The sequence below is a fragment of the Nematostella vectensis genome, chromosome 1, assembly GCF_932526225.1.
Source record: "Nematostella vectensis chromosome 1, jaNemVect1.1, whole genome shotgun sequence".
Classification (NCBI taxonomy): Eukaryota; Metazoa; Cnidaria; class Anthozoa; order Actiniaria; family Edwardsiidae; genus Nematostella; species Nematostella vectensis.
The window spans coordinates 8,219,928-8,245,635 of record NC_064034.1 but is presented as its reverse complement, the minus strand read 5'-3'; the positions used below and the strand labels follow the sequence as shown (position 1 = coordinate 8,245,635).

At 39.0% G+C, this 25,708-nt stretch overlaps 3 protein-coding genes across 5 annotated transcripts in view; all 3 read right to left on the bottom strand.

The window, feature by feature from the left end:
* Positions 1 to 234: 234 nt before the first annotated feature.
* Positions 235 to 2,012, bottom strand: LOC5520391 (5-hydroxytryptamine receptor 6). The gene has a single exon (XM_001640247.3). The coding sequence runs from the start codon at positions 1,352 to 1,354 to the stop codon at positions 332 to 334; it is 1,023 nt and encodes a 340-aa protein (XP_001640297.1). The 5' UTR covers positions 1,355 to 2,012; the 3' UTR covers positions 235 to 331.
* A 142-nt stretch (positions 2,013 to 2,154) lies between these two features.
* LOC5520392 (calcium-independent phospholipase A2-gamma) lies at positions 2,155 to 10,466 on the bottom strand. The gene is made up of 7 exons (XM_001640248.3): positions 9,758 to 10,466; positions 8,595 to 8,861; positions 7,198 to 7,258; positions 6,338 to 6,529; positions 3,541 to 3,739; positions 3,162 to 3,280; positions 2,155 to 2,470 (listed from the first exon to the last, which is right to left on the bottom strand). The coding sequence occupies exons 1-7, from the start codon at positions 10,147 to 10,149 to the stop codon at positions 2,336 to 2,338; spliced, it is 1,365 nt and encodes a 454-aa protein (XP_001640298.2). The 5' UTR covers positions 10,150 to 10,466; the 3' UTR covers positions 2,155 to 2,335.
* Positions 10,467 to 12,324: 1,858 nt separating this feature from the next.
* The window catches only part of LOC5520393 (E3 ubiquitin-protein ligase PDZRN3-B), a 24,830-nt gene continuing 11,446 nt past the window's right edge, over positions 12,325 to 25,708 (bottom strand). For all 3 annotated transcript variants that reach the window (XM_032365477.2, XM_032365478.2, XM_032365475.2), the window contains 5 exons: positions 18,571 to 19,113; positions 17,720 to 17,812; positions 17,252 to 17,314; positions 17,047 to 17,145; positions 12,325 to 14,711 (listed from right to left, as the gene is read on the bottom strand). In XM_032365477.2, the coding sequence (XP_032221368.2) occupies positions 13,485 to 14,711; positions 17,047 to 17,145; positions 17,252 to 17,314; positions 17,720 to 17,812; positions 18,571 to 19,113 (2,025 nt within the window). In that variant the 3' untranslated portion in view covers positions 12,325 to 13,484. The remainder of the gene's footprint in view (positions 14,712 to 17,046; positions 17,146 to 17,251; positions 17,315 to 17,719; positions 17,813 to 18,570; positions 19,114 to 25,708) is intronic.

Here is a 25,708-nt window from a genome sequence, read left to right as displayed (position 1 = left end):
AAAGCAAAACATGAATGGAGACCCCGAATATAACCCTAAGTGGGTAAGTGAGGGCCGGCCAGAAGACTTCTTCTTCAACGATTGGATAAACAAACCAGATAAATTCTTGTTACATGCCATCTGTAAGTCTGGTGTAAGGAGAGCCATGCAATGAACTAGTTACTTTTCTAGATGTCTTCCAGCATGAGACCATTGCTTATAGGGATAGAAGATATTATATGTAGGCCCCAAAAATATGCAAATAGCTTAGTTTTTTTAATACCTTTAGTTCTGATTCTACATTTCAATTGATCTTCATATGTCTATCATTTTCGGCTTCTTTTCCATTTTTTCACAATGCCGTTTGAATTTCGCTGACGTTATCTGGATGATTGATATTCTGCATGAAAACCCCGTTGTTTGTCGTAGTTGAAGCTGTATTTACCCTCACTTCCGCCCTACACCAACACCCTTTAATGAATTTTAGAAACTCCCTTTGAAAATCCGATTTCACCATAGAGTACACTATAAAATTAACAGCAGCATTAGCGTAAAATAAAAGGGTAGTAATGTCCAGTAATAGCACAGGAAGCCTGCAGCGATCATAGAGTAACCAACACACGGCTCTAACAGAGCTCACCAAATTACACAAAGCAAAGCAGACAACTAATGATCCTATGCTTGTAATAGAGAAGCTTGGTCGACAAATTGCACGGCTAGGACCACTATTTGCAAGGTTAAATCGCAATTGATTGATCTGTATAGCTTCTTGCTTTTTAAGCCAGTATACAACGTAGAAAATGCGGATATAGGCAATTACCATGAATACTGAAGGAAAGGTTTGGAAAATTAAGACAAGTGTTGCAGGGTACAGAGTGTTCGCAGGCGTGTCGTCTGACTGAATCGACAAATAAGGAAGACCTATCGCCGCAGGGATGGCCCAAACCATAATTATAATAGTTATCACTTTGCGACGGTTTACAAGGGCGTGGTATCGTAGCGGCCAGAAAACGGCGACACATCGATCCGCGGCCAAAACGCAAAGATTCAAAGACGAGACATCGAAAAGAGAATCCTTGAGTATCTTCAAAGTGTTACTTATTTCCCAGCTACGAAATACGGCAACACAAATAAAGTTAGTTATGACAGAGAGTCCGATGAGAAAATCAGAGGTGCTGAGAGAGAAGATGAGCCAGTTTTGCGTCTGCTGAAGACGACGTCGGGATGCGATGAGGAACATTATAAGTGCATTTCCAGTAATTGCGAGTGCGCCCAGCACAACAGCCACGACATCATACCACAAGTCAATAGCTGCAATCTCGATAACATCGCCCTGTTCTTTTGTGGCATTAATCTTTGTAATATTTACATCCATGATTCCGTTATGAAGTCCTTTCCAGGAGAACTGCTATAAGGTGGCGACGTTTTTCCGGGATTATGGACAAGCACCACAACAACAAAAATTCCGGTTCAAAGGCTTCTCCGATCACCTTAAAAGGTACACACGTGATCTTCTATTCAAATATCAATACAATATTTCATTACCAAGCACCAAGCAATCGAAACACCGATCGAAGATAAACACTTCAGTTTACCCTAGAACTGAAATCTTGGCTCTACCACGGTGAGTTCATTATTAAAACCATTGCTATTGATCAGTTTATATTCGATTTATACATTTGGTTAAAAAAAGTTTTCTACCGAGACTAAAAAAAACAAAGATAATTAAATAACTAATAACATTAAGGTGCGAGAAAGCATTAATATATGCTCTCTTTGTGGTAGATGCCACATCGACCCATCAGTCTAAATATAAAACGTTTCATTAATTTTCTAATTAAAAAAACGCAATAAAGGAAATACGATTAGGCTCTTGGTGGCTGATGCCTACAGTCCCGTGCAACATAAAATATGCCATATCGACCCTATCATCCCAGTATTCTACATTTCATTAATTTTCTAATCCACAAACACAATAAAGAAACAGCAAAATGTAAAGAGCAATAATGTAAATCTTAAAGTCGATGCCCAGGTGACCAGCACATTGAGCAATGGGTGGGAATGAGTTTTCCAATACCCTACCCACCATCAGTCAAATCCAAGGGGTTATATCTCCACTCCTTAACATTACATAACTTACCGAGGAAAAACCACGACGACAAAGGAGAAGACATGTTACATAAAAAGCATTTAATTAAGGTTCTCTTTAAAATCAATAATAAAATAGAGTGTAATCTGGCAAAATATGATTCAACAAAGTCCCACTCTAAGCTGTTGTGTATCCATGGTAACAGTGAGGTGTCACGTGTTTTTCGGATCTCGTCAGTTGCTGTGTATCCATGGTAACAATGTAATGTCACATGTTTTCCGGCTCATGCCATGTGTGCCATTTGTCTCTCAGCTGTTGTGAAAAGCTCTTCTCTTGGAGGAGGGCGTGTCTGGCGTTGGTTAATCGCGTCTGGTTTTTGTCCAGGTATTTCCTGGTGTCCACCTGGAATATCAGTGAAGGCAAGTTATACTTCCCAATCTCCGTGTGTAAAAAAATAAAAAATAATAAGAAATAAAAAGAAAGAAAGAAAGAAAGAAAGAAAGAAAGAAAGAAAGAAAGAAAGAAAGAAAGAAAGAAAGAAAGAAAGAAAGAAAGGAAGAAAGAAAGAAAAAAAGAAAGAAAGAAAGGAAGGACGGTAGGGAGGAAGGAAGGAAGGTAGGTAGGTAGGAAGGAAGGAAGGAAGATAGGAAGGAAGGAAAGAAGGGAGGAAGGAAGGAAGGAAGGAAGGAAGGAAGGAAGGAAGGGAGGGAGGGAGGGAGGGAGGGAGGGAGGGAGGGAGGGAGGGAGGGAGGGAGGGAGGGAGGGAGGGAGGGAGGGAGGGAGGGAGGGAGGGAGGGAGGGAGGGAGGGAGGGAGGGAGGGAGGGAGGGAGGGAGGGAGGGAGGAAGGAAGGAAGGAAGTGAGGAAGGAAGGAAGGAAGGAAGGAAGGAAGGAAGGAAGGAAGGAAGGAAGGAAGGAAGGAAGGAAGGAAGGAAGGAAGGAAGGAAGGAAGGAAGGAAGGAAGGGAGGAAGGGAGGGAGGGAGGAAGGGAGGAAGGGAGGAAGGTAGAAATTACTAGATGTTAAAATTGTCCTTACATATTGTAGGAAACCCCCGTTTATATGTTGTAAATGTTATAGAGATAATTAATTTACCTGAACCTGCTCCAGTACTTCCAGACGACACTCGTCCATAGGGACGTCTTCAGCCAGGTTTGGGTTAAACCGGAAGTACGTATTCCTGGGCAGAAGGTCACTCAACACCGTATCTACAGCTGGTTGGTGAAATAATACAGAAGTTCACTCAACACCGTTTCTACAGCTGGTTGGTGAAATAAGTACAGAAGGTCACTCAACACCGTATCTACAGCTGGTTGGTTAGATACAAATAGAAGGTTTCAAGTTTATGTTGAACATTGCGGCATGGGTCTCTATCATTCTGTCAATGTATCAGGATAACGACTAAGAGAACCGCAAGAGAACATGATCCAGTTAATATATACAGGTACATTTACTTGTGTCCTTTTACAGGTACCTTCTGTGTCTGTAGCGCTTGCTACGACCTTCAGAAGCTTTTGTCTGAGGCTGCTAAAGCTGCCAACAAACTGGTCCTCGCGTCCTTTACACAGGCCTGTGCCGAGGGAGAGGATGCACTGGAAGGGGGTGTCTGGCCACAGCAAGCGTGCTTCATGGACGGCCACTGCACTAGGATTATTGGTGAGCAGACCACCATCCTAATTCAGAGACGCAAAACGAATAAAATCTCTACATGGCAGCTAACTTGACCATCTATTACTTTTGACAGACTGGCTTTTTTGTTTTGTTAAAAAAATCATCTTCTGTATGAATAAGAGTCTTTTCAATGAAAGGACAATGCTTTAGATATCTTAATTTGTTGCTAAACATAGTAAAGCTTTACAACAGTACAATAACTACAAGGTTTGGTTAAAAGGCGACTTGCACTAAAGATCACATGGTTTTTTGGAGGGGTAAATGCAAGCCAAAATAAACACAGAAATGTCTGGACCTGTCATGCCAGATAGCGAAAACAAATACAGTCGAACCTCTATTAAGCGGCCCTCTATTGAGCGGTCACCCTCTATTCAACGGTCATTTACCAAAGTCCCGAATTTCCCCCTTATGTTTACTGTAAATTTGACCTCTATTGAGCGGTCACCTCTATTAGGCGGACGCGGTCACCAAAAGAGGGTCCCAATTGGTTAATTTCATTGTTTTTCACCTCTATTAAACGGTCATCATCAATATTTGTCAGCATGACAACAGATAGTGCACGTCATATTTCGTCATATTTTTAACTGTCTAATCTAATTACTATGGCTAATCGTCTTGTGAGACTTGTGTGGTCTTGTGCGGATCAGTGGCATCAAATTCCTCGATTACCAATTTCCGTTTTAGCCAGCTAGAAGAAAAACTGTCACCTTTAAATATGTATTCACAAGGAATCTCGAGTCCATAGCCACCACCTCTGTTCATCCACTTCCCTTTGACTACGACTTTCTCACAGTTCGTAGGTCTCTTGAGATATTTGGTAACCCACGTTGACATCAGTTTGGGAATATGCCTCATAACTTCGTAATCGTCAACTAGAGTATTCGGGTGACCGTCTCCATCCATCACCGTTTTGTCGGCTTTTTCTCTTACGATTGCAACAGAATTCGGATCCTTTATGTTAGTTGGTTCCAGCATAAGTTTGTAAACATCTTCTAGTGCTGGTTCCCACTCCGTCATGTACTCATGGTATCCCCGAATGAATGCAACTGGGTCAGATTTGTGAGTTTTTGGGTACGGCAACGCACTGCGAGTTTTTTATTCGACTTCCAAAATCGCGCAAACGCTTAATGACGGATATCGACGGAAACGACGCGTGTAACATCACCTTAACATCACCTTAACGGACTTTGGTCACTGGATTACAATCTTTTCCTGGAGCGCGATTTTCTCTGCCAGTAGCTGCGAGGAGAAATTCCAGATCTTCTTTAAGACTCTTACTGATGCTGTCAACAAATTTCTCCCCGTTAGAGTCTCACGTCGCTGCAGCAATGACAAGCCATGGATTACCCCGTACATAAAACATGCAATCCCCAAGAGACAGCGCTCTCTGTTAAAGCACAGCAAGGATTCTCCGATATTCAAATCCTTACGTAATAAAGGTGAAGCTGCTATCTCCACGTGCAAAAGAACCTACTACGACTCCAAAGTAAAGAATCTGAAGAACACAAATGTGCGGCGATGGTGGAAAGAGGTGAAAAGCATCTATGGAGTCTCGTGTAGCGAGAGTGAATGGTATCGCCAATTGATTGATGGTCAAGACATTGACTCCGTTGACACCCTCTGTGGGAGAATCAACAACTTCTTTGCGAGCTTGACCTCTGGCTTCTCACCCCTATCCCCTCAGAATGTAGCCGATATTCCGCTGCAAGACATACCCGAGAACTTGCTTGTTTCTGATTACGAAGCCTATAAAGCGCTACGCTCAATTCAAGCTAGAAAATCCGCCGGGCCTTTGAATTGGCTTCGGTTGTAAAGGACTTGTACAACACCTCGCTACGCGAAGGGTTCTTACCCGCCTTACTGAAGTGTGCTGTCGTCCGCACACTACCCAAGCAATTAACTCCCCGTGATATCAAAGAGGACATCAGGCCGATATCTCTTACATCCCAGACAGCGAAAGTGATGGAGGGCTTTACACTGTTAAGAGTTCTCCCAACCATCCTAAGAGACATGGACCCTGAACAATTTGCCGTGGCCGGAAAGTGTACCACCCACGCCATTATATACATCTTGCATTTGGCTCTTGAGGCATTGGACAAGGGGAACTGTTGGGTCAGGCTATTTTTCGCTGACTTTAGGAAGGGCTTTGATCTCATAGACCATAAGATCTTATTGGATAAACTCAAGCTTTATGATATTCACCCATGTTTGCTCAGGTGGCTGGCAGCCTTCTTGCTAGATAGGACGCAATACGTTAAGATCTCTCTTGCTTCATCACCTCTAATAAGCCTTAATGGGGGAATTCCCCAAGGAACAAGACTCAGTCCGCTATTATTTGCAGTAATGATTACCGCTTAATAGAGGTTCGACTGTACATTAAATCTTTCTGACAAAGAAACTGTCTGGCTGATTTGCTTTTTATCAGCCCTATTAACAAAAATTAAGGGAAGTGGGGGTTTCATGAAAGAGCTGCAATTGATTTCTTTATATCTAGAAGCAAAACCTAAAAATGGCAACTGCTGAAGGAAGAACCCCTTAGCCCACCACTATGTCATATGGAAACTAGGATTAAGGAGTTAAAAGCAAAAGGGAGAACTTACCTGGTGGATATTATTGTCTAACTTGCATTCTTCAAAAAACCCAGGGGCAGCACACGATGCCCTCAACGCTTCCCATAGTTTGTATTTGCAAGAGCTGGGGAACCGTGGGCGTGACTCAAATGGGTGGGTGTAGTTACAAAACACATAAGGCTTTAGCACTTGCTGGTTTACTAGGGTTGACACCGCAGCAACCTGACCATAAAAAATGTTAGTTATATAAGACCTAGCGAAAAACACTGTTTTTCATGTGCCTTCCAAATGCTAAGGAACATGAATTAATTAGTCATTTGGTTGACTTGCTTGCATTTGCATTAAGAATGGCCTAATGCATCCTTAAAATTGTGCTTAGAGAGCATGCTATCATCTGCCAACATACAGTAGCCTCAGGGGCAAAGCCAGGGGGTGCCCCCCCTTTAAGCAGCCAAAAATACAGTTTATGTATGAACATTATCTAAAATACAGGAGAAAATGCCTTGAAAGTCCCTTTTGGGCCTCCTCCTGTTAAAAATCCTGGCTACGCCACTGAGCCTGTTGTGATACACAGATCATTTGAATAGCCAGACTTCAAGGTGATCAACAAGTATGCAACACAATAATATTAAATCGTCTCAATTTTCCATTTAAATATGTTCACTTTACCTTTAGATTTGTTTGGACACTAGATATGATTTAATGACAACATGCAGTCAATTCAGAATGGCCATTCAGTATAGTTTTTTACCAAAGAACACTAGTAGACTGCTCTTTCTTTACACTTTAACAACTTTTACAATATATAATTTGCTTCTCATTTACTTATCTAAAATTTCCAAAAAATATGTTTTCATTTTTATATACTTAAATATAAGAATAGCATATACCTTTGGTATAGTCTTGTCTGCTGCTGTGTCTATCAGCCTCTTGTCACTACCCGAATTTGTCCTAAATAAGAAAATCAGGAGAGCTTTAAATTTATGACTAGAATAAGTATATTATTAGTTGCGGAGCCTGCAGTTGGCTCAGCATAGGTATAAAATTGTTTAGTATGTGCGACTTTTTTTTATCCCCCTCCTGAATGAATACTGTCTAAACTGTGATTTGTCTATTCATATCTTATGCTAGTTACATTTATGGCAGCAAGTCTTGGGTGGTTGTGAACTTTGTCTTGGGTTTTTTAAAGGTTAGCATTTTCTGAAGAATAAATGTACTGCAATGGACTGAAGAAGGAGAAGGATAGTGATATTAAAATATTTGTATTCACAAAGATTTGTAGTTTGTATTTTATTTTAATTTATAGTACTTGAACTTATTAAAATTGTTAAAAAAGGGACTGAAATTTTTTATCATGGGTATGGAATGTTGGGTTCTCTTGCAACAAACATCTGCTGAAGTCTCTTATAATCTTCAAAGTTGTACTCAACAAAAGAACTGAGTAAAATGCCAGGCACATTAATGCTAGACCTGATTATTTTATTAAAAAAGAAGAAAATATATGTTCAGTGTAAGTTGTCTATCAAAAAGAGCTACATACTAAGAGCTCATAACCTCCTCTTGTGCTATTGGCAAATGATATCCTTGACATTATTACTACTTCTACTGTCACCAATATTTTTGGGTGTGCTGCAAAGAAAGTGGATTGGGAGGAGGTCAAGCATTTGATTACGGTGGGGGAAAAAGTGTAAAAAAAATAAAGCCTGGACCATGCATTTAAAACAGGTTGTATGTATGTAAAGTGGGTGGAAAGGATACAGTAGTGGTGAATTTTCTTTGATATTTGGATTGGATATCATTGTTGGATATTTGTTGGATATCATGGTTATTTTTATTCTTAAAAAAATTAAAACTTTAGTCTCCAGGGGGGTTATACCTCTAAACTGCCCAATGATTCTTCATATTTAAATATTGTGATAAAACTGACTCTGCTTTTAGGTAGTGCCTGAATATTAATATTATGGCGTTGGTTATTGGTAAGTTACAAAAAGCACAACACAAGAAAAGAAATCAATGTATATAGCTAATAAGATTTTGCAACATAAATCTACAGTATGTTTCATAACCCATGTTGCATGATTGGTAAATAGTAATTTCAAGAATCTGTGTTCTAAATGTGAAAATTTAAAGACCAGTAAACAAGAATAGGCTTTTATCTACTGATAATAGACTCCCATGGAGCTTTTAGGGTTAAGTGGATTCTCAAGTCCAAATTTCAAATGGTATATGTTGTGTGTTTCAATTGACCAGGACCTTGAAGAGCAAGAATATAACAATTCAAACATACCTGAGAATTTCTTCCAATTTCTCTGTTTCATAGAATGCATGACTCCAAAAGAGCTTGCCAGTCCCAATTAGAGTGTTCCTCTCAAACAAATCTATACTGAGATTCTTGTAGACATATTCACATTCTGCTAATGGCATCCGCCTGATACCCACAAGAAATGCAAGAATGGCGCCAGTAGATGATCCACATATGAAGTCAAACAGTTGATAGATCTCTTTGTTACACAGATCCTCTATTCTTTTGAGAATTTCTATTGGAACTATGCCTCTGTCAGAAGAAAAATAGACAGTCTTAAAGACTATAAGCTTACTCCCATGCCCACTTACCCATCCTGTAACAGACTTATGATGTATCTATTTACCATTCAATAAAAAATGCAAGACGTTTGAGTTCAAGAATCTTTTTCTTGATTTGTTTACAAATCTACAGTAAGAACGCTTTCCTTAGTATGTTAAACTTTCATTTCTTTTAGGTTCATAATGCACTAGTCAATTGAAAACCCCACCCCCATGGTCCAGGGGAAGGGTGGGGAATTAGACTTTGGCCCTGTACAAAACTGAAAGTAGCCCCCACCTCCACAGGACAAAAATGCAGTCAAATGCCCCTCCCCTCGGGATGCAAACTATAGGCAACTACCTGGCATTTGAGAAAACTAGTCATCTGAAATAAGCCTTTATCTTTCAAAGCCAGTACACTACTGCGAGTACATTTGTAGAAAAACTATGAAGATAACAGTTATTAAAAAATAGAAAAAATAATTATCTTCATCTGGCAATAGTTATTATTCATATTCGTTTTCACACATTTCGCCATGCAACTTGCCACATGCTGATAAATGGAATTGCTTAATACACAAGAGAAAGAGTCTCAAATCTGAGACTGACATCAATTTTGCAAAGTGCATTTCTGACTCTATTCACTTGTCCACAAACCCCCAGGGTGGGGACGAGTCTTAGACTCAAAATCTGTCTATTTCCTCCACCCCCTCGGGACAGATTCCCGTTCAAAAATTGCTTTAAACCCCCCATGTTAACCCCACAATTCCCCAGGACCATGGGGGTGGGGGTTTCAAATGACTAGTGCATAAGCACACAATTCACTTCACTTCACACATAATGTTACTTATGGCCTCAGAATACTGGAGAAGACTTTATGTACCGTACCTTGACCCTCCACCATCGATAGATAACACCCTGATCCCTGCCCCCTTCACAGGGTCCACCCATCCTAACAGAGCCAGAGTTTTTCGTGCCTCCTTTCTTAGCTCGGGGTTCTCCCGCCTCCTTATTTCAAGCGCTGTTTTTAAACCTCCTTCTCGGATAGCTTCACTTCTGCCAACGTTCAAATACTCCAAGATGTGATCGTTGAATGCTCGTAGTCTAGTTAAAGTTGATTGGTTGTTTTGGGAAGTCCTTACAGCTTGTAGAAGACTCCTAGTGCGATTTTGAATGCTCGCTACGGTTTTCGTTAGAGTCAATCGATAACACGAAGTTGAAAACCGTTTGCTTGCTGGTGAAAGGGCATATTTTACGCAGGCTTGCAAATTGCTGAACATTATTCCCAAACAGTACGAACTACGCCATTGAGGAAATTGATGAATAAACGCAACTTTCGAGGGTCCACCATACTTGGGTACCTAATAGTGTCTTCCGGCAATATTGATATCCAAAACCTCAAATTTCAACATCACTTAAGTGATAATCTAGAAAAACCCTACTATCTGCATAAATTCTTACTTCAGTCATGAAGCCAGCATTTCAAAATGGCCGCTTGAAATTGTTTATCGAACCCAGGGATGCTCGGGATTGATTTTCCCCAGAACCCTACGCGCGCAAAGGCGATACGAAATATCTGTTACATGTTCATCCCCTTGTTCCCGGGGTCCCTTCCTTCCCTACCCCAGGGGCAAGGAGGAAAGGGGGATACGAGGGAAAGACCCTGGGCCGATCTCTTGCAGGGTGGCTTAGCGCACAAAAATGGTTGTTTTGTGCACTTTTTAGTAGAAGCACCAAACTTGGCACATATATTCTTTAGGAGGACAAACAAGTAAATAACATTTCGAGAGGGTGCCAAAAAAAATTATTGGCAAATACTACGATTAAATCCTTGCGTCAGATTTTGAAACAAAGTGCGTCAGCTTTTATTTTCATCTTTTCAGCGCGTCGTTACAGCGTGTTAGATACTTCAAATTGCACGTTAATGTTTTTTGGAAGCTATATTCAGGTTTAAACCCCACACCCGATGGCTGTACCTAGGAAAATACTACTTCAGAATCTGAAAATGCTCCTAAGGCTATGTTCAAACGTCGTATCATCCATGAGCCGCATTCAATGCAAATACAAGTAAATGAAGATAAAACAATCGACTCGATTCATTTACATGTATTTGCATTGAATACGGCTCATGGATAATAATTTAATTTTAATTTAATTTAATTTATTGACTTTGCCCACGGAGAAAAAAAAAATACACATACATAATACGTTATACATGAGAAACAGAACATGAATACATACAATAACGAAAGGGCAGGGTATCCGCCACAGCTAGGCCAATTACGGCGGACCCGGTTGAACTTAGCCTATTCAAGGAGATTACCTAGCTTGGAAGATATTCAAATCACTGTATTTTCTAAATAATCCTAGATTCATACATTTCAATGTAGCTTGCTTTTGTTGCTCTAGGCGCAAAGAAATGTCATATGCACGTGCGTGACTGGACGAAGAAGACGAAGGACGAAGAAGACAAAAGCATCAAAGGCTAAGGGCAGCAATGTAGACCTAGGTCGCAGTGTGCTGCACATGATGACGACATTACAACATTACTTTAGAAACCCACCTGTTCCCAAGAGACTCGAGCGTGAAAAAGACCCCGATATTTTCCAATGTACATTTCAGCGAGCTGTACGTGGCGTAACCGACAAAGGGGTTGGGATCCTGGTTATTGCCTCCCCATTAATGCGCGGGTACCTCAGGTTCCAATGTGTTGTACAGTTCGCTGATAGCGGTGCTGGGATCGAAATCTCCAGCTTGGCAGTAAAGCTTCATGCTGCCATACGGTGTTTCAGCGCATGTCTGGAAGTATGGTCTATCTTTTTAACCTTTCACCGGATCTGGACGAGGTTCGACTCTCCGACATCTACTCGAGTTCTTTTTTCCAATGTTTACCAGTTACAATTCCATATTCCTTGCTCCCGTTGGCCCCCTTAGCTCAGCCCTGTTCTCAGTTTTTCGGTCGTCTATCTAATAGACCTATGCGGAAAAAAATCATTCCCAATAGAACCCAGTAGAATCCTGAATACAACAAATGATTCCACAAAGAACATAGAGAGCCTCAGCAGGGGCAGGCCATATAATTTCAATCAGAAATGATGATCTCATATGGCGCACAAGGACGTGATTTACTTGTCAGAAATTTGGTAACTCGTATGTCACGTGTTTTTTTGGAGGGGGCGGGAAGCCTCGTAGCAAGTCGTCATAACAACGGAAAGTTGCACAATGCATCCCGAAAGAACCCCCCCCTCCCAACAGATGAGTTTCTTTGTATTTTATTGATTAGATTACCCAACGACACTTTAATTTTCATCTTTATGAATGGTTCAGTGGGGTGTCTCAAAGTAACTAACATGATTCAATATCTTCAGAAAAGTAGGTTCGACGGAGAGAGGTGAGTATCCGACGTTTGAATTTAGCTTCACATCTTTCTTTTCAGATGAAAGAACAAAGACACGTTTTTCTTTACATAACACTTTATTTACAATCCAAAGTATTGTAAAGTGGAAATATTTTCCTGATAAATTGATAAACGAAATATAAATCTACATCTCTTTTGCTCTCGTATATATAATTCTGACATAATAAATTAACCTGAATTCAGGATATCGAACAGAAAAATAACTTTGGAATTAATATCTTTACTGTATATTTTGTACATAAATAGCTGACCTACCACGCCCATGTCGTAAAAAAAGAGTTCCAAATCTGACTTTGATATTACCTAACCATCACCTATACCTCGCTGTTTAATTCTAGACCAGTTGCGCAAAGATGAAAAGCTTATAGCCAGGACTTTGCAAGTGCGCTAATCATTTTCATAGCACTCAAGGGAAGCGAAAACAGTCCGGGTTAGCGAAGAGTTCGAGATATCCGAGTTGAAATGATAAAAAATCCGAACCTGAACCTGAACCCGAACCAAACCTGAACTTGTTTATTATTATTACTATTATTATTATTAGTTTAAATTAGCGGAGAGTGTGATTTATCGGTAGTTTCTTGGTGTTACGGAGCACCAGCACCAAAAACACAATGGAACAAAAGCCAAAAAACAAAGACTTTAGAACGAGACAAAGAAATAGAGTACAAAGGCCTTGAGCACCAAAAACAAAGCTCCCGTAACACCAAGGAATACCCGATTTATCCGAGTTTGAGCTATCGCGCAGCGCTAACTACGTTATTTTGGTTTGGTAAGCCAAACGTATTTGTTTTTAGTAGTGGGATGCAGGTAACATTCAAAAACGGGATTGGAAAATTTAAATTGTAATAGAGGGAGAAATTCGTAACGACCAAGAAACCTAAGTGCTTGGTTCCAGACCAGTGCACGATAGAATTGCCAGCATGAACGAGCTTGCTGGTCTCTTTGATCGGTAATAAACTGATCTAACTAGCTGATTCTTCACACTGTAGTAAAGCTACTACAGGCTACAGGAGCGAAGCTCAGTTGGATTTAATTTCTGTAACAGAGAGAATTTTCGCGAGCGCATGTTATGATATACCAGTTGCGACTATACTTCCATAGCATCCCCACGAGCGTTAAGCAAAACTATACAATAAACCTCAATATTCTGTACATAGATCTGGAATAATTATCATATCATACTAATACTTGGATTCCTCACACTGTAGTAACATGGACCGGACCGCTAAGAGAGCCATCCGGATTCCGCTGCATCAGCAACTCCTGCACAGTCACAAAGTCATCAAAACTCTTCTCGCGCTTCTTGTGCATTTTCCTGTGGCTCATTTCAACGATGAGGTCCCTGCGGGTCGCCCCGCTCTCTGACCCGCTGCCCGTGTGAGGGCTATCGGATCCTTTTTGCATTTTTTGCGTTTTCTTTTTCCTCGCCTCGCGTACCTTTTCCAGGTGCGTGCGGCGAGCGTCGCGCGGCCAATACCGTCCAAGATACACAGACTGAGTCTCGTCCTCAGTTGTCATTCCTCGTCGCTCCTCGGTGATCTTTTGCGCGCGATCCCGCAATAACTTGTTGCGCGCCATTCTCGCAGAATTCGTCGATTGCCTACGAACAAAGATGTGTTTTCCGTCCTTGGTCATGCGCACTCTCCATTCCGTGTTCTGCTGCGTATCGCTGTTTGATTCCTCCTTAGAGGACTTACGCTTACGCTGATCACCTTTGTTGCTCTCCGTATCGACGCCGAATAGATTGATGTGTTGTACTGAGTCCTTATTGCACGCGCGCATATACGACGCTCTTATACTCCTGTCCACGCATCCAAGCCGCCGACTACGGCGATGATCATTATGCTTCCCTCTGTCCCTGTCACGGTCGCGATCTCGGTCACGATCACGATCCCTATCACGTTCACGACTTTCCTCCTTATCCCGTTTTCTATCCGAACGATGCTTTTCGCGTTTTGGCGATCCATTAGAGCGTCCATTTTTCTCGTCACGATCAGGGGAACGTTTGCTTGATTCCTTTCCACCTCTACTGCTACTGCTCTCCTTACTCGAAGAGCCATTCTCCCCTCGCGAATGCGTCGATGTTTTTGATTCTTTTTTCGGACTCTCCGGAGGAGAGGCCTTTTTGCACTCCGTACGATCCCCGCGTTCATTCCCATTAGAGCCCTTCCCCGTTTTCCCTTTGTCGCGTTTTGTGTCCTCAGTCGTGTCCTGCTCGGAACTCTCGTCGTTCTTCGTGCTCTCATCGGTTCTACCGAAGCCGCTATCTTTCTCGCACTTATCTCCATTAGTCTTCTCGCTATTTACAGTCTCGGCGCCATCCTCGTCTTCTTCTTTTATAGCGGTGATTTGGAATCCATGTAAAGCATTGTCCGCGTAATCCCACGTTCCATCCCCCTCTGTTCCAATCAGCGTCGCCTGGAGCTGTTTCAAAATACAACAAAGAAACGCGTTGGGCACACATGCTTTAAACATTGAAGATCTTAGAATTAATTTTTACGAAAAAAAATCTTAGGATAGACACACTATAGCTTTGCCATAAGTCCAGTAAATCTAAACAAAATTATTACAATCAGATGGGTAACTAAAATAAATCGACCATGGGGATTGTTCGCATTTCTGAGCTCAAAGTTCACTAGCCACAAAAGGGGTATAAGTAAAAATAACAGACAAATCTGAAATTACAGACGAATTAAGTTGCGGTTCCCTGAAGTGAAGACAGACCGCTTGCGCTATGCCCTGATCCTCGCGTTCGCGGCACGGGTCCTAGATATACCAGCCAAACCACGAGTCAACCACAAGTTATCCTTCTTTCAATCACTTTTAAATACCGTACTTGGAAATGCTGTTCATAATAAGAAACACTAGTTTTGTGACTCATGAATTGTTTTGTCTTTGGAGTGATTTTTTTTAAAGCGGTGTTTAAAAAAATAGAATGGATTCCCAACTTACAGAAAGAATGGCTCTTAAACTACTAACACATGCTGACTTTCCGCCTTCAAAAGTATCTTGTAGACAAAATTAAATAAAATCCCATAAAAGAACCAAAACAATCATTAATTGATATATATATATATATATTTCACATCGCTTGGGGCAAGAAAAATTTTATACGCTTTATAACAAAACTTCTTCGAGGAATGCTGTCCATGCATATTAACCTAGGAAACCCAGCTCATTACAAGGGAAAGGAAAGTTATCAAGGAGATCAAAAACATTTTCCGCATGTCATTAATAATAATTACACATATTAGCCAACAAGATAATAAATATATGTCCATTAAGAGAGAACGAAAGATTTCATCATTCAGCAGTCAGTCATCATTCAGTCACACACGTTTCATTTGCATGGTCGCGGCAAACGAGTGGAAACATATGTGTTTTCAAAAACACACGCGTTTGTTTTCTTGTGAATTACAAATATATATCGCCAGACAAAATTGCTTAAAAATATTTTCTTATCTTATAAACGCACGCACGTAATTTGGTGGAAAGCTAAATAGAATACTGATATTCTCAATTCAAATATACGGTGATAAAATGCCGGTATAGCATTGACATTAGGAGTATACACGGAAAAGCTTGTTAATGTTCTTCTGTCTGTGTTCTAAACAACGTAAAAAGCCAATGCGAAAAAAAAAAATTAAATTAAATTATCATTGCGTGCTGCGGGGCACAAAAACCCACAAGAGGATAGGATCCATCCATCAAAGTGTGGAAAGATAAATATATATGGCACTAAAGATGGGACGATTGGATGGCAAAGGGATCGCGTGTCAGAGGAACAGAACCCGAAAGCGCGAGCGAAGAGGAGGGCGGATTATTGAATCTCGCACCTCTGACATTTTATGAATGGCCGACAGTGTAGGAAACTTGGGAATTACCACTAGATTACGAGCTAATGCGAGAGACAAACTTCGATTAAGGCAACCAATTAGACAGCAAAGGCTAATGATTTTCCTAGCACGTGGAAAATCACTTACCAAAATTCTCAGACCCGAGGGAATATTGGAGTTAATCCTGTTAAAGTTAGCTTGTTTGTGGCAATAAAGTGCTTTCGCTGTTTACATTTGATATAATCTGTACGGAAGAATCTTTGTAAACTACGTCTAAATGCTCATGATTTCCCTTTCAGAGCACAAATACAGGAAATGTAATACTACAATGCTTTTATAAGGCTACAATAAGTCTGGCTTGCTAATCATAAAAGGGACATGTATGATGAAAACCTTGTCAATATGTATGGCTTAGTTTAGGAGATAAAAAACACTCTTTCAGTCAACTATGAAATGGTCGTTTCCAAAAATTTATTGCGTTAAAAAAGTGATTCCATATTAGTGATTTCATAGAAATCGCACAATATGATGAATGATAAGTATTTTGGCATCTCACAAATTGTTTGGAAATGCCACTCAACGACAAACACACAACACCTTGTCTGAAAAAGCGAAATTCATCTCGCGAAGTTGTATCTCTATGAGTTCTTAGAAAAAAGTCGATTTTCATTTTAATTTTTTTTTAGAGTTTCTGTACCCGCCAATCAAAAACGACGCACGTGCGCTACAAGACTGTCCGATTCGGTGTCCTAGACCCCCTCTGTCAACACCCATATACAGAATAGAGAATGACAAGAAGTTTAAAAGGCGAACAAATCGAGCCCTTAGTCAAAAAGAAGAAACACATAGACTTAACATTAGGATCTCATAAGCGCAAAACAAGGCTTAACATGAAAGGCTTGTCACTGGCAATTCGTCCTCACCTCTTGAGCTGGCCGGGCGACAAGGAATTTGATGGTTTCTGAGGATTCGCAGACTAGCGGTTCAATATCGTTGATATGGGTGACGGGGAAATTGTCAATCTAGGGGAAAAACAATAATAGATTACACAATTATAACAAAACGTACTATATTCCTACTCCGCTAGAATAAATCTCAAAATGGAATGTGAACAAATATATAGAATACCTTTAAAACTTGGTCCCAAAGAGTAAGTCGGCCGTCCAAGTATGCAACGGAACCAGGCTCAATCTGTACAATACAACGGAATCGAAGATCACATCAATAACAAAACAATAGAAACTTCTCACGCTATGTTAACATTTCTCAAATAATGACAGTCAAAAGAAATGTATGTTTCACAGATGCATTTTTGGGCGAAAAAAGAGTTTAAAAGAAAATTTGCACTTTTGATAGCACAGTTTGACACAGCGACCCCAATTCTAAAAGTAAAAGCGCGGGAAAATGTGTGTGCTCGCGAATTTCGTCAACAATCAGGATTTTTGACGTCCAATCACAAAGAAAATGTCGTACGGATGTCAGACGGAGTAGAGTCTTTTCTTCGGTGAGCTGCTTGTTTATCCCTGATCTAGACCTAATTAAAGAAACATATCCAGTTCGACAAAGAAATTTTGAATGAAAAATTTCTTTCTGTACCTCACAAACATAGACGGCTGATTCATCTTCCTCGCCGCAGCAGAAAGTAAGACCTAAATCGACATCCCCAGTACCAAGCCATAACGTTATTTCCTGGAAAACGTAAGCAAGTAAGTTAACTGACATCCACACAAGTCCAGCTTGTTATGTTTTATCGGTATAACTTAAACTACGTCATAAGTAAAAGTTCAAAATTCTCATTATGATTGGCGGTCTGTCAAAACTATTAGGAAAGATACGAGGGGGGGGAATGAAATGAGGGAAGGAAGGAGTGCGGAATTGCTATGGACATGCGTTGTTTACGCCATCTTGTCAAACGTTGCACCCGATAATTTGTGTCGCAACCCTTCTTCACGGGTGTGTTTTTTAGGGACACACCCGAATGCTAGCTTATTTGCTCATTAATTTGATACCCAAGATGCACTGCGGGTTACGAACCATAGATTCTTAAGTGCAAGATATCTGGCCAAATATTAATATTAAGAGGAAAAACTTACCGAAATCGCGTTGAGAAAATGCAATATTAAATGTTAATCGGTTATAAATGTGAACTTTTTTTAATAAAACTAACTCCCTAGCGCATTTTCCCCTTCTTTATATAAACAAACACGATACAAAACCTATCAAAGGACGTCAAAGGCGTCTTGCTATGGTATATACTAGTAGTATATGTTGTAAACGCACGCTTTGAGCACGGTTACATAGTACGTTGAATGACTAGCTAGTCTAATGAATGTAAACCTGTAGGTAACATATTGCTACACACGGACTGACATCAATAAAAGAGGTTAAGCATGATCCCGTACGTAAACACTCGTGGGAACTACAGTGCTATCATGCAAAGCTCCTACCTCATATTCATAATCAAGCTCCTCGTCGAAAAACACCTGATCTGACACAGCTGTCAGAAATGACTGGCCCCCATCCGTATTGAAATTCGAGTTCTCGTCCGCCATACGTTCGTAATTAACGTCTTTTACGACAACAGTAACCTGGGGGACGCTACCATCTTGAGAGTTCACTGAATTACTGGCTAGATCACTTGTGAACGGAAATGCTCCCCCTCTGAAATCAGGTAACTCGAGGTCATCCCGGCTAGAGTCTATTCTTCGGTGAGAGCACTCCGAGCTACTAGTTCCGTCGTCCAGCGATTTAGACCTCTGCAGCCCGAGTAGGTCCTGCCTAGGGCTATATCGGTCGTGAATTCCACTATCAGTGTCTACATCATGTGATAAACTGTCCGTTTGCGTCCCACTGGAAACCAATTTATTATTAAAACATTCAATTTCTTTGTCCACTTTCCGAAGAATTTTTATACACAGTGGTTCCACTGCTTCCTTGAACGTTTGCACAGCTTTCCCATGACTTGCGTCCGTTAAGTCGATATCGTTTACCTAAAGGGTATTAGAAACGAGTATTAGCGAGGAGAAGAGCGCTTTGGGGGTAATTTGAGAGGTTATCCATCATAAGGAAAGCTCAGTTTGAGAGATCAAGCTGGCATGTCACGTGAATATCTTCCGCCATGTGTACACAGCCGTAGTGCACGCGAGAGCTTGTTACTGGTTACATGGGGGAGAGAGCTACATGACCCAAGCCCTCACTCCCTATAGGGGGTAAACTGCGCCCAGAGGGGCCTCTGAGATAACCATCTTTTCAACCAATGCATCGCGTGCAGAAATAACTATAGGCATCATCTGATTGGTTCCACCGTTACAGGCAATTTCACATATAAACTTTTCTAGATAAACCCTAATTGTGTAACTACTTCAAATAAAAAGTAATTGAAGTAATTGCCGATTCTAAAAAAGGACACGTATTATTCGAATGTACTGCATTGATTTTTCTGTTTAGGATTCCAGAATAAAAAGATCTAGAAGATACGCTTAGTGGAGTTCCTGAATGGCCTGGAGTAGCAAAAGTAGGGAATCGAGCTAGATCAAGAAAGTTAACCTTATCAAGTTTGCGTGAGGATCTTATTATCAGCGCTGCTATTTTGATAGCGAGGCAACTGACAGTGGTTGTGTACACCCTTTTTATAGAAACGTCCAGCCTGAGATTTCACCAAATTTTAAGAACATTCTAAGAATATGCTGAGGCTCAGATAGCAGCAAAATATTGTTTTGTCAGTCTGATTCTCAGCCTAAAAATGCTCCAAAAATAAGAACGATCCAACGGCCCTTAACTAAAAATAAGACGTTCTTATAAAAAAAAAGAAGTGTAAACGGACACTACAGGTTATTTCCAGTTGCTCTAAAATAGCCATACTCAGAAAGGAAACACTGTTTACAAGCATGGATTAAACATGATTACAGCAATTCAATGCTGTTCCGCAGGAGTTCGAAAAAATCGGTGATCATCGCAGTTAGGCATGTACGACTTGCACATTCCACAAAATTGGGTTCCTGATTAAACACAGGGTGCCGTTAAACCGCAGACAAACTGCTGTAAAAGGGCTTTTATACTCTGTAAAGCCTTGGTTCATCACCTAAATTCCCGTCTGTAATCCAATCTACTTTATTCGATCAATTTGTGCATTCCCAACGGATACTTACAGTGCAAAGCGTACTTGATTTTAATTACGCCCACGGTGGGGCGAAAATAATAGCTTATCATCCAGAAATACCTCCACCCCATAAAAAAGAATTATCAGCAAATGTCAGTGAATTATCAAATAACTCTAAAAGGTTATCATTTTGGCTAGCCAACTTCCATCGCGTTTGGTAACCGACAGACAAATTTCCACTTCTAGACATCTTATCATGTTTTTGAGATAAAAAAATTTAGTGAATTCAGTTAAACTGAGGCCACAAATGAATTTTTGTAAAGGCGAAAATGCCAATTGAGAGTACATGCCTGGCGAGGCTTGAGTAGTTGTGGTTTTCGGATTTTCTGGAAGTTCCTTTTTTTAGTCTCACTTTAACTAAATCCACACCTTCGTTTGTCGTAGCATAAAACTATTAGCATAACTTAAAAAGTGTAAAGCATATAAATCCATTGTGAGATTGTTTTCATTACCTTTTAAAAAGCGAGTGTTATGGACATAGGGACATCTTGAGAGCAGTTAGTCTTTCCGATTTAATACTAAAGTGATAAAAATAAAGTAGATGTGTTGGGGGAAGAGATAAAGCCAGTGTAGTCTCGCAGTCTTGTCTCGCATGTAATGATTATAAACTTTGCTAATGGCTAAATGGAATGGTGCTGAAAGGTACGCGCACTTTTCGTAAATGAGACGCCTCTTTATTAATGTAACCCTTTTGAAAAAGTTAGAATATGCTTTAATGATAACGAAACGAAACAAAACAGAAACCTGAATAATTAATAACACTAACGTTATCTACAGGTTTTCCTAAACACTTTTTTCCATACCAAAAATATTTTCATCAAGCGCATTTTTTCTATTGCTTAACGATAAAAATAATGAGAGACAGAACAAGAACATTAGTCCATTATCCTGATTTTTGTGATATATCAGTCCACAGAAAAATATTTACAATTATTGTGCACACCAGCCTCACTTAAGATATCATTCGCGTCTAAGGCGTCACTCATTGCGAAATGAACCAATGCAGGGGTTCAGGTTCTGATTTAATTAACAGTTGACCACATTCCAAAATAACAGCTTTTCGCTAACAGATATTCTATCTGAAAAAAGATACATATAATAAACACTTTCCATTATTTGCAACAAAAACAATAATCGTTAAGTTCCTAATCATCTCATTTGAAAAGTGTATTTCTTGGAATGTCAATCCTCTTGTCAGGATAAAAGCTACCCAATGCTATATATTAGAGACAGTGAGTCTAACATCTCCCATACAAGTTTGGCCGGGTGGTAAAGCCATAACACACACATGAATATCAAATATCAAATATAAGCTATCCATATCATCAGGAAATGATTAACTAGCACTTGTCAATAGAAATTCAGCAATGTGTCTCTCTGTAGTATTTGAGTGCATTTTCATTATAGTTAGAATAAGAACATAACATCAAAGGATGTACATCTTTTTAAAAAAGTAGACCATAACTGTCAAATTGCATATCCAACAAAAGCAACATAAGCAACAAAATTAAAAAAATAAATATTCACTTATTCAATGGAATTAAAGAACAAAACAATTGTGGGTTTTCAAAATTCAAGATATTTCCCATAATTTCCTTTATTATTCTCAGCTTTAAAAGTGGAAAAACGTAAATGATATGGCCCTTCCAGGGATGGATTTTTAACTCTTAGGTAATCTTGACTCCTTAAACAGCTTACCTAGAGAGTGGAGAAGGCAAGGAAAAAAAACTAATAAAAAATAAAGAGCTTTTGTCTAACAAAAAATATCCTTTAAAGTAAAAAAAATGAGGTCAAAATTCAAACAGTGCAAAATATAGTTAAACCATATTGCCTCTTCCAAATTAAAAATTAGAAAAAAATCCAGTTTAATTATAAGGTGCTATTAGAACATGTTTGCAAGTAACCTAAAAATATGACTAACCAATATAGATATGAGAAAGCTGTCAACCATTTGAAAGACATGAATCTAACACAGGGGATCAGTGGTTACTTGGCTTCATTCTTCATTTTAGTTCAATTTACAAAAGTAAAGAAAAAGGCATTAGACTGATAATGGTCAGGAAAATATGGGGATTATTAGATGTAGGAAAGCTTGATTGCTCAATATTGTACATAATTTTTTTGTCTATTCTAATACCTCTGACCTCATTCTGTTAATCATCAGTGGGCGGTGTTTTTAAATAATTTAGTGCTAGTCAGTTTTACCCAAATTGAGAAAACTTTAAAAGAATGGATGTCTCCTCCAGCTGTATGTAGAAGAATAGTGCCAATAAATAATTGAAGTAGTTTTGCATTATTACTCATCCTAACCAACATATCATAATAATCTTAAAAACTCAACTAAGAACATCTCTTATGGATTAGCTTATTTGCATGAATAAGTTAAGATCTAAAATCAGATAGAAAAAAGACAAAAAAACATTATTTCTTTATCCTGTCAAATAAAATACCCTTTATCTCACATGCAATCTAACTATGATTGAAACCTAACTGTGTAAAAATTACCTGAAAAAACGTCTATGTTTCATATGGTAAAATTGAAAAACTGAAATAATGTCTAAGGAAAATAATTAACCCCAAACAAACAGCTTTTTTTCTAATAAAAACTAGCAGAAGCTTATAATCACCATCTGGCATGGTAAGAAAATAATGGGCACAATTCAATGGCTAGATCCTCTATGTGTGTATTAATTTTACATTTTTTGAGGACAAGAAAATATTGGGACAATGTTTCTTATTTGTTGTACTAAGGTAATATTGGAAGCTTGGTAGCATTTTATGAAAATATATTAAAATCATGAATTGTTGTAAACCTAAAGTACACAGTTATATTATGAGTTTTTGCAATAAATTCAGCATATGCCAGAAATGTGTGAAAAGTTATATTAATTAAGAACACAAAGTTTTCACAGAGTATATTATTAGCAACTGGGTTTGAACATCACACATGTAAAAAAAAACTGAAAGCTTGAAAAAAAAAAAAACAGAAAAGCAATCTTATGTATCTTAAGCAGATCTATATGCTATTTCTTTCTGGATTAATTATCATGAGTGCATAAAGTTTGACCACCTGCATCACAGCTGAGTATTGAAAATCATGGGGAGACTTTGATATTAAAATATTGTAGAAAACATTATTTGAAAACTATTGTTTATTGCTTACACAGTAAAGGATTCTTATTAAGGTTTGTTAAAATAAAGAATAGCAATTCAGGACTAAAATATCTCTTAAAAGTTCATTAAGCTTGATATAAACAGTAAAAATGTACAAGTTTGTACACCACTGAAAAGAGATCCTTGTAGCAAATGATGTGATATGTAGTACTCTGTGTATATTATTTAACTTCAATATATAAATAAAACAAAATAAAACAAAGAAAGATGTATGAATCATACATCAGTGTCACTGGGTAATCAATTCCTGCTGAAAACAAAAACAAATGTAATAAACTTTGTTTCTGCCAAACGTGTCAATGAATTATATCTTATTCTGAATTTATCTAGTCTGGTAGAATTCACTATACAAAGAACGTGAAGTGAGAATGTGGAAATAGAGTGAAATGAAAAATATATATTTTGACTACAAAGACAAGCTAGAGTCGAACATCAGGTGTTACAACCACTAAATTAGACCATACACAGGAAAACCACCAACACATCACCTATATTTGTGATTTTAGTTTAAGAAATTCTTTGTGAAAGAAAAAATAAATCACTATTAAAGACAAGTAAAACTGTTTTCAGATGTGGTTTTGCTGTTAACTACTATAGAATGACAATAACCTGACTACACATTCTATATTTTAAAGAATTATGATTAAAGGACTCTGTTCAGATTTTTGAGGGCAAAGGAAAATCCTGTGGTTGACAAGGCACTTTAATGTAAAAACCAGACGGTCACAACTCAACAGAGAACAAGAAAAATGCAGTCATTTTCAATATCACTTAGAGATGTTTCCTTGTAAACAAAGCTTAATATTGAGCTTCGAGCACACTTTAAATTTCTCAGAAGACTCTTATTCACTCTCAAAGAATATCTTAGATGCCATCATGGCTCAAGAGGAATCTGAATTTTGACAGAATTAAATCCCCCAACTACTCAGAGAGCTTGCTGTAATACAATACTCCCAAGGCTTATGGTTTAGTATCAGGAGAAAGTTGATAGACAAATGAATTAATTTTGCCGAATATCATAACAGAGGCCAGTCTATGTCCCCCATAGAATCTGTCTGACATTTGTTGAAAGCGCAGAATGGTAATGAAGTATCGAATCCTAGGGTATATTTTCATACATATATATTGTCCTGACAACAAAGGCTTGAAAGTTCATACAAAACATAGTACCGACTTCATAAACGCGCAGAAAAGATGCCGGGTTATGCGTCCAATTTCCCCTGAAGCTTCGCGTATCCGGCCCTCGGCTGCACGTTGATGAATTAAAAACCATAACATCCTTCTGTTTGGAAAATTCCACAAGAAATTAATAGGTCTCAGCAAGACTGATTTGACTTTGTTCGTTGTTATGGTGTAAATATCTCCACTTGATCCCGTAAAACTATGCTAAATTTAATTTCTAAAATTTTCATCGACATCGTAACTTACTCCAGGGGAAATATACACACGTCATAAATTGATTCTTTGAAAGAGTAATTTCCGATAAACGCCTTGTGCCAGAGAAAACAACGAAACTACGACTCGCCTACACAAAGGCAATTTATTTTGCGAAGCCATACAGGTGGACGAAAACACACAGAAATAAAATTGCCTTCAGCCATAGTTATTCAAACTAAGTGAAACCTCGTAACGACTTAGCCAATCGCGTGACACAATCACTTGCTTCCCGTAGCTACAGAATGGCTTTTCAAATTTTAAAGAACTCCGAGAAATAAATGAACTCCGCGGGAAGCGCGAAGGCTAATTGCAGAAAAAACCGTTTTGTTCAACTTCTTCATTACGCAAAAACTAGGATAATGACTTATTGAAGGAGTAAACAACAGTTAAAAAATATTCATGAAAGCCCTGTGTTTCGCCATAATACAACACGAGCGACTTTTAAAAACTGAGCGAGGTTGAAAAATTTTTGACACGTCAAATGTGCTAAGAGCTCCTTAGGTTTTTACTTAAGAACTCCAAGTTAAAAGCTAAATTGTTTACATGGGATAATTATAAAACTTGCAACCAGTGCCCTTATAGAACGGAAGCATATGGCTTTCATAGTTACTCCATTAATCCGAGGTTTGACAGTCGGAAACTTTCAAATAAGCTCAGTTGAATCGACATCAATACCCCTCAAATACGCATCATCCAGGCAATATCAAGTTAGATATAAGGTTTTGAAGTACAAAGCGGGGTAACAAAGCAACAAAACAAAGACGTAAGACTAGAAAAACATACATTGTGCTCATCAACTGAAACCGCTACGAAAC